Source organism: Glandiceps talaboti, chromosome 10 (genome assembly GCF_964340395.1).
Source record: "Glandiceps talaboti chromosome 10, keGlaTala1.1, whole genome shotgun sequence".
NCBI lineage: Eukaryota > Metazoa > Hemichordata > Enteropneusta > Spengelidae > Glandiceps > Glandiceps talaboti.
The window spans coordinates 1245001-1254646 of record NC_135558.1 but is presented as its reverse complement, the minus strand read 5'-3'; the positions used below and the strand labels follow the sequence as shown (position 1 = coordinate 1254646).

At 35.4% G+C, this 9646-nt stretch overlaps 1 protein-coding gene across 1 annotated transcript; it reads left to right on the top strand.

Annotated features, from left to right (window-relative positions):
* Window positions 1–910: 910 nt before the first annotated feature.
* LOC144441252 (uncharacterized) lies at window positions 911–6985 on the top strand. Its single transcript, XM_078130810.1, has 11 exons — window positions 911–972; window positions 1756–1838; window positions 2342–2452; window positions 2947–3075; window positions 3763–3876; window positions 4387–4518; window positions 4763–4873; window positions 5215–5297; window positions 5672–5746; window positions 6247–6385; window positions 6785–6985. The coding sequence occupies exons 2-11, from the start codon at window positions 1775–1777 to the stop codon at window positions 6787–6789; spliced, it is 963 nt and encodes a 320-aa protein (XP_077986936.1). The 5' UTR covers window positions 911–972; window positions 1756–1774; the 3' UTR covers window positions 6790–6985.
* The last annotated feature ends 2661 nt before the right edge of the window (window positions 6986–9646 follow it).

Sequence of the window (9646 nt, the reverse complement as noted above, 5' to 3'; positions counted from 1 at the left end):
CTAAAATAGATCTTTTTGTGTCAAAACGCAGCTAAATGATACTCGAGCTCAATGGAGACTTGTCACATATAAACGTATTTCACACTCTAGTCATTCGAACTTCGGTAGCATCTGTATTAACAATTGATAGTACCATCCTGTACGGCTTTTAAACTTAAAGTATTTCTACAATGAAGTATTTTATATCTGTTATAAATGTAATTATGCATTTCAAGAGTATCAATTTGGCGACACTGTTTTTCCCGCCTCACACAGAGTTCTTTTTGTTGTGAATGATACAAACGAAATACAGACACTTATAGCTCACACGCACGTAAAATGTCACATTTTATCTCACGGTGAACAAACAAATAAACAGTTTGTGTTTGAATTTTACTTTTCTCAACCGACAGTGACTTGTTTTCATACTGAGCTGCAATACGGTATGCTCTCTCGCTATCATTGTCTGTATTGCTGTACTGTGTTTTATGTATTTGATAACAAAACACGTTGAGTGAGACGTAAAAAGAACATCGTGCTGCCTAATTAAAAGTCTATAGAATCTCTAGTTTGGTAGTAACTTTAATCATTTATGATTAGAGGTTGTAGACAATCATATTTATAAGAATAACTTATTCAAATGAAGTGATTCTGAATCCGTCTACACACCAACTGATTGGCTGTCATCGTTATTTATATCTTTTAACATATTGATACAGACGGCATTTATTACGTCATCCACCCTATTTTCTATCGTCTGAATTACGATCGACAGCTGGTTTTACGCCAACAGCCTGTTTTGCCAATATTGACGATTACTTTGTCGGATCTCGTGCTGACTAGTCATTTAAAGACTATTACGTCATCAATTTCATACCTTTAAAAGTGTGAATGACGAAGAAATAATACTGAATTTATCAACAAATCCGAGGTAATTACACCTGGTCCGTATCTGAAAGTTCGAGTTATGTGTATCTAACGTTTGAGACACAGGTAAGTTTTTGTAACTAAATCTATTCTGTACATGATAGTATATGCTATATGGTCTTAATCGGCTCTCCATTCCCGCACAAGTTATTTTCACGTTAATAAAGAGTAAAATAAAAGATCGAAAACTCGTGGTGATGTTTTTGGCAGAAAATGTTAAACCTAATTTGTTTTGTTTTATTGGAGAACTATTGTCCCGGACTAGTATTCGAATATTTATTATTTAGGCAATTTCGTGCGGACATCCACTTCTCTAAAAATATATCAAATTTACTTTTCAAATTGAGCTACAACTCAAATCATCTATCCTGGCTCTCATAGCTCAATTTGACAAGTGAATTTGGGACGAAATTGCCAAAATAATGAATATTCCAAAATTGGTCCGATCCGTGACAGTATTACATATCAATCTAGAGTACACCTCTGAATGAAACATACAATAAACTCCAGCCATTTTGCAGACAAACTGCATGAGACAGAACAAATTATTTATTAGCAAATGTCATAAAATTGACTTGCTACGAGTAAGAAAATGAACGTTCACAATGAGATCTGTATTTTCTCTAATTTTTTTCCCTTTTCCATATTTTAATATAATTCAGAAAACGCAAACATTGAATGTTAGCGAAAACAATATTTTTCCGAATATCTAATTCTTTCCTTTTCGTATTTCCTTGTTCCTTTTTTAAAAATTCAAATGATCCAAACTAGAATCAGTTGATATACAGCTCCTGGAATTTCGTATTGTTGTGTATTGAATCCAAGTGTAGTTTTGATTTACATTCACAGATACTTATAACTTTTCGTGATGATGTTAACAAATATTATTTCGGTTCTGGTGGTGATCGCTTTATTGCAAGAAGTGAAAGCAGGTGAGGGTGATTTACTCTCTATGTATGTATGTTGTGCTCGAACGTCTCCTGGCCTCGTGTCATTTTGTGGTTTTTAGCGCCATCTTGCCTGTCGTTAAATACATGACTGTTGAGATAGAAAAATGGTGATTATTGTTTTGATCAAACAAATAGCCAACGCCCCATAACAACATATGTAACAGTTATGTAATGATTATAATCCTTAGTACCTGATACCTTTCACAACAATATGACAATTCTAGTACTGTTATTAATAGAATAAATATATTTGCTATTTCAATTGCAATTTGTTTGTAGTTTTGTATAACACTAACCCTAAGTATCTGGTTTGTCAAATCTCATTAGAATGTATGTGATCACGTTCCTTTAGATTTATGCAAAAATTCATGCATCACCCTTTTTTCTACCAACAAGTCACATCTTTAAAGGCTAATATTATCAACTAAAATAACAAGTACAAACGTTACCCCAACCTCTCTGTTTTAATGCCTTATATTTTGCAGCATGTGATCCGAACGAGAAATTTGAATGTGATAGTGGTCGCTGTATTCCGATATATTGGCGTTGTGACGGCAATAAACAATGTGATAATAACGAAGATGAGGCAACATGCCGTAAGTAATGAATCTGTTCTCCAGGTGTTGCAGATCTAGACTGACTGGCAGGCAGACAATATATATATATATATATATATATATATATATATATATATATATATATATATATATATATATATATATATATATATATATATATATATATATATATATATATATATATTATATATATATGTATATATATAGACAAATAGACATACATACATACATACATACATACATACATACATACATACATACATGCATACATACACACAGACAGACAGACAGACAGACAGACAGACAGACAGACAGACAGACAGACAGACAGACAGACAAACATACACAAAGTGTGCCGACAGAGAGACAGATAAACAGATATATACTGTACTGTCGTACACTATTGGCTTACAATGGAAAACACGATGAAAGGCTTTCCCTTTCAAAATGAAATGGCTATGTATCGTTACAGCAAATCTCTGGATATATAAATAATTTTCATTTCCGTACAGCAAACGTTGAATGTCCATCAACATATCCATTTCAATGTAAAAGTGGAAAATGTCTAGCTGAGAAGTGGGTATGTGATCGTTATCTTCGGCAAGATTGCCCGGATGGAGATGATCAAATGAACTGTCCAGGTATCTATACATGTACATTTTTCCAGGTTTTTTTTTTTATGATACGATGAAATGTGTTTTTATGGCAATGTTGAAATTATTTGCTCTCCATTTTATTTTCAAAAAGTTACAGTTACTTGAAATCGTGCCAATTTATTCTCTCTTTACTACATCTTAGATTATATTAGATAGCATAACATAGCATAACATATTACATTATATCAAGGTATTAATCAGATCTTGATATATTGAAAGTCTGATGTCTTAAGTCCACTCTCCTTTACAAAAGTTACTTTTTATATAGCACACTGTGCTGAAAGTGCTTAACACAGGCTGCCCCCGGTACGGACGTATAACGGCGCAGTGGCCTTAAATACTTCCTCAACTCGGAAGGGAGCATTTAGTTCATTGCAGCCTTTATAATAAGCGCATACGATTAAAGCATTACAGCCAATATCCTACCATGCCACTTATATACAGCTGGGTTGACTGGGCACACTCATGGTTCAAATATTGCCATTCAAAAAACAAACGGCAGCGGTGAGGCTCAACCTACAGAATCCAAGCTGGCCACTCTAAACATGATGCACAGTTAAACAATGTACCATTATTCGTAATTCATAAAGTGATTTAAAGAAAAAACATTGCAGTATTATGAATTTAAATACGTCATGGTACTGATTTACACAATATCTCTGAAACAACAAGGTGGATGTAACAAAGACTATCATTGGGAGTGTGACGACACTGTCTGCATTGACTCTCTGGGCAGATGTGATGGTAAACAGGACTGTCCAGATGGTAGTGATGAGGAAGGATGTGGTAAGTATGTATTATATACATAGACTTGTGAACATGTTGAGATGATAGTAGTGATGTCAGCTCCCAATTAAGGACAGAAATCATGGGTCCATCACATGCAAGAAGTGTTCAGAACAGGCCACCTTGGCCATATTACAGTATATGCAAATTCAGTATATGCGTTTGCCACAAAACGAACCATTTGTAACGCCTAAGATGCTAATTCACTTCAAACTGATTTACATGAAACGTAAACACCTCGTATCGTTAAAGGTAAATACAAACCTTAATCAACATTCTTAATGATAATGCAGACCAAGATCCAGCTACGATAGTGTCACATACATTATATAGGTGACCATATGTACAAATGCGGGTTACTTGGCAACGTACACGTCCCCACTGTGCATGGCATCACAATAATGTTTCCTTTGCATTTGAAGTTGTCTGAGTGTGTCCAATGAGTGAAGCACCAAGTTGAACTTAAAGGCATCACCATTTCTTCTGTAATATGTAAGCTTTTCTCCGCAGATGATATCTCGTGTAAAGATGACGAATTTCTCTGTAATTCAGGCCAGTGTATCCCTTTAGGTCAGAGGTGTGACCAGTACGTAGATTGCCCTGGTCCCGACCAAGAAGACGAAGCAAATTGCAAGAATCCCCGTATGTATTTAATTCTTTAGTAACATTTTCAGATGAAGGTTATTACTGAATCCATATTTCTATTTTCATGTTATTTTCTTAATGTATTTTATTATTTATTCTCATGAATATCTATTAATTCATCCAGTTATCTTTGTTTTTGTTTCTATATTTGTTTAGTAGATGGTTCATTAGAGAAATATGCCAATAATTTGGCTCTTATCGTCTCGATTATCTAACAAACTCATACATTTCACCCCTTTAGGTCCCTGTAGTGACTACGAATTCCAGTGTGACAATGGAGTGTGTATTTGGGAGAGATTTCTATGTGATGGAGTGGAAGATTGTTTACATGGAGAGGATGAGAGCAGTTGTGGTAAGTAAAGAATAGATACTTCTGTATTTCTTGCCTTTACTGTGTAGGTAAGCCTGATTCGTTGCTTATCCAAATTCCAATGCTTCCCCGAAACAACATCTTGGTCATTCAACGTTTAAAGTCATGTCTTAAACAAATGGGAAATCATTAATCAGGAAAAGTGACACAAAAACGGCAACCGTGATTGGTCAAGATATACACATGATCCATTGACGTATTGTGCTATAAACCACGTGACTCATCTATTTACATATGTTTTATTGGTAATAGCTCTGCTCGTTGGTTTTATTCACACTCTAACAGTCTGACGCATGATATTGACACCGTGTCTTTTTCTTCAGGGCTACAGTGTAATCAGTGTGGTGGTGCACATAAACTTGGTAGATCGTGCCACCAGTTAACAACGAGGGCGTGTCCTTCTAGGGTAAGTACGTACAGTCACGTGTTAGGCACTACCAGCTTTATGTCTGTTAGCACGTGTACGTTTACCATGTGTCGAGAGGTGATAAAATACACCATAAATGACTTATAGAGTATGACACAATCTGAAAGAAATACACGTTTGTCAACTATTTGACCAGATCCTTTAATAAAACTATGATATTGTTAGAAGTAAAACTTCTCTGAAATTTATAACTTAGATGACAGTACTGCGACTATTGTTCAAAATGCCAAGAACATGTCTGTAATACATGGAATATGAAAAGTGGGGAAGTTGTGCAGTGTCCAACGTGAATCAAGGCCATGGTTTTGCTTGATACCATGTCTAAAGTAACCATTAAGTTTTCTCCTTTTCAGCAAATATGTGCAATCACTATCAGACAGAATTGGAATAACGACTTGGTTTACATAGTTGGTTGCAAAGGCAAGAAGGTATGTAATTTTGGTATTTGTATTATAATTTTTATTTGATAGAAATTGAAAATTATACGGCAGTCTTGAAAGTTTCAATATTTCATTACGCTAATTCCGCTCTTCTGACAATAAAGTCAATAATTAGGAGCTTCTTTTCAGCAATCGATATACATGTAAATTGCCATGTTACTAACAATGGCAATTAGTTTTAATTCATGCATCAAATATTACTTGACCATGAAGATATTTCAAATTTATGATTTTATACAGCCAAGATATAGTATTTTAACCGTACATTTTCATCTTCAGTTGTCCAGTGGAGGTGGTACGAAGGGCAAGATGTGGAGGGGTGATGGTTGTTGTTGTTGTTGTTGTTGTTGTTGTTGTTGTTGGTTTGTTGTTGTTGTTGTTGTTGTTGTTGTTGTTGTTGTTGTTGTTGTGGCAGGGCGGGGATAATGCAGGGGAAACAAATTTTCGAACAAACGAAAACTATGTATTGATTTACTTCTACTTAAAAGATGTGTTCAAAACTAATACGGAGGAATGCACCAGGTTGTAATAAGGGCCCAATGAAAGTTGGAGAAGACGATATGTGCACCTTTTGCTGCGAAGACAATTATTGTAACTCGGTAGATAATCTACCACGTATCGTTAAAGGTAAATACAAAGCACATTTATCAATATTCTTAATGATAATGTAAACCAAGATCCAGCTACGCCGATTAGTGTCATATACATGTATAGGTTACCCTATGTAAATGGAAACTGAATGATCTCAACAAACCTCAATTTAAACATTACAAATATCGTCATGTCAGTTACCCGTATGTAGAAAACGTATGAATAAGTTGTGACACAAAACCGGGGATGGGAGGGGGGGGGCTGAATGGGCAAATGAATGAGATAGAAGCTAAGCTAAATGGTTGCAAATGGACGCTTTGAAGTAATACTAATACATGTATATGGAACTGAATAGTGTGATCACGTGCACATATACATTAACCATATACTTGAAGAATACCAGACAATTAATTGGATAATTGGATTCCTTTTCAGGTTAATAGGCTATAATAGCTGCACATCATATCACCCCGTTGTTGTCCGACGTCCGGTAGTATATCACCTACAATACACGTCATGTGTTAAAAAAACCTAATGTCTGCTTGTGTGATTGGGATCAGTCTATTCATCTATTTTACAACTTGAACGTTTTCTGATTTGATTTGAATTGTCTTGTCTTTGTTTTAAATTGAATAATTGGCACACTTCATAATGTTTTCATTTTATCATTCTAATTCTAAATATCTATACTTTGCCGAGTTTTGTTCAATTTGTTTGTTCAATAATAAAGGGAGCTTAGGGATCACTACCTAATGCTTGATTGCTCTTATTTCATCACACCTACATTATCCTTATCAGTGAATAGATGGTTACATCACAACTCGGTGCTCTGCCAAGCAATGAAACAACACACACACACACACACACACACACACACACACACACACACACACACACACACACACACACAACACACACAACACACACAAACACATGTATACATACATACATACATACATACATACATACATACATACATACATACACACACACATACATACATACATACATACATACATACATACATACATACATACATACATACATACATACACACACACACATACATACATCCATCCATCCATCCATCCATCCATCCATCCATACATACATACATGCATCCATACATACATACATACATGCATGCATGCATGCATACATACAGACAGACAGACAGACAGACAGACAGACAATGATCATTGTGCTCGATGAAACGTGTGTTTACCTGCTCCGCTCTCTAACGGTGGTGATGGTAATTATGATAGTAGTAAAAGAAACCGGTAAAAGCTGGTAGTTCATACAGTGTTCTAACTCCGATTGCAATTGTCACTGAAGCTAGGGATTTTATTCAGATTAAAACTGCTATTTTTGGACTCGGTTAAAAATTTACAACTTTGTATAACAATACCGGAGATTAGACAAACGTGTAACAATTTATTAATTTCCTGGTGACTTTAGCGTTATATATATATATAGAATGTACATTTAGACTAAAAAAACAAAATACAGGGATGCTAATAAGACTTTGATAATAAATGTCATTATTTTCTTTTAGAATGACCCCATTTAGGTATTTCTTCATTCTTATCAGAGAGCGCAACGAGACAGGCGTTTTATGAGGTACCCGCCAAATGACCATTATATCATAAAAATAAAGCTATGAGACAAACAAACGAGTACCGAATCGACACCTAAATAGAGAAAAATGTTATTTGCTGGCATGTGTTTGCTTAGAAATAGAATTAACCTTTTCTATTAAACAGCTGGACTGGGTATCGAACAATACTCTATCACCTCATACATCGTCAGTTGGCTTGCTTACCATTTTATGATAGTTTACATTTATTAATTTGTCTTTTTTAACTAATGTTTCATCAGCATTAGGACGTCTTAACACACGTATGTATGTATGTATGTATGTATGTATGTATGTATGTATGTATGTATGTATGTATGTATGTATGTATGTATGTATGTATGTATGTGTGTGTGAATATGTGTGTGTATGTGTGTGTGTGTGTGTGTGTGTGTGTGTGTGTGTGTGTGTGTGTGTGTGTGTGTGTACGTACGTCGTCTTGGTGATCGTTTCGTTGAACATCTCCGTCTCACCAAGAACTGCAACTATCCTGCATCTGTGCAGTTTATTACTAACGATCATAGTGTATCAGATATGTCAATTTCAGGAATTTGTGAGGTGATGAGTTTGATATGTGCAATTTCGTTGCTTTGTCCTTAACTATGACTTATGCTAGTGCCAGGAAAAAGTACCAGTCAAAACGAGGTGAGCAACTTTACTATACACCATACAATTAAGGAGCTGACCCAATTTCCTAAAATACTCATTTTATAAGTGCTGGTTTGGGTTTTATGGTTAGCCTAGTAGTAAATATGGCGATGACGTATTCATAATGAAACGCACCAAGAATAAAACCATAGTATAGCAAATATTTCACAAAGTAAAACAATCTTTTGGACGGCATTATTTGCTTGAATTATGTCAAGAGTGTCTAAACTTCTTTGCGCCTCAGGCTTGAATTCTTTGAGAATTCTTAGACCAGTGTCTAGCATTGGCAGAAGGACTACTGAAAGACCAGGCAACATTTTGGTGGATCGAATTGCTATGAAATAGAGAAAATAAAATACATAACCTGGTAAAACGAATTTGTGCATTTGAAGAAAACAGACAGAGAAACAGACAGACAGACAGACAGACAGACAGACAGACAGACAGACAGACAGACAGACAGACAGACAGACAAACAAATATACAGACAGATAGATAGATAGATAGATATATAGAGAAACTTTAAGATAGATGAAAATGAAAATGAAATAGGTGGTCGCAGTGTTTGTTTTTAGACTAATAAATGAATCATGCATATCAAATCTGTCACCCGAGGATTAATTTACTACTCTCCAAATCGATATTCCAATGCCACGCATGCTATACTCGAGTGTACATTTGTACGATCATTATCAACAACATCTTCTCCAGTCAGTGACAAAGTTTACGTCAGTGTTATCGGTACTAGTTTGAATACATGAATAATCCAGTTCCCTCCACCTTGTATTTACTGAAGACTCCCTTAATTAGTAAATTCATTTCAAAAGTCTGTCTGTCTGTCTGTCTGTCTGTCTGTCTGTCTGTCTGTCTGTCTGTCTGTCTGTCTGTCTGTCCGTCTGTCTGTCTGTCCGTCCGTCCGTCTGTCTGTCTGTCTGTCTGTCTCCCTCTCTGTGTCTCTATGTCTCTCTGTCTGTCTCTGTCTCTCTTATATTAAATACAAAAAAGCATCGAAA

What these genes read in the sequence shown, in the direction of transcription:
- LOC144441252 (XM_078130810.1), top strand. Translation starts at nt 1,775, where the DNA reads ATGATGTTAACAAATATTATTTCGGTTCTGGTGGTGATCGCTTTATTG. An exon ending in AGCAAATTGCAAGAATCCCC is followed by an intron (nt 4,519 to 4,762) that starts GTATGTATTTAA and finishes TCACCCCTTTAG; the next exon opens with GTCCCTGTAGTGACTACGAA. An exon ending in TTGGTTGCAAAGGCAAGAAG is followed by an intron (nt 5,747 to 6,246) that starts GTATGTAATTTT and finishes TCTACTTAAAAG; the next exon opens with ATGTGTTCAAAACTAATACG.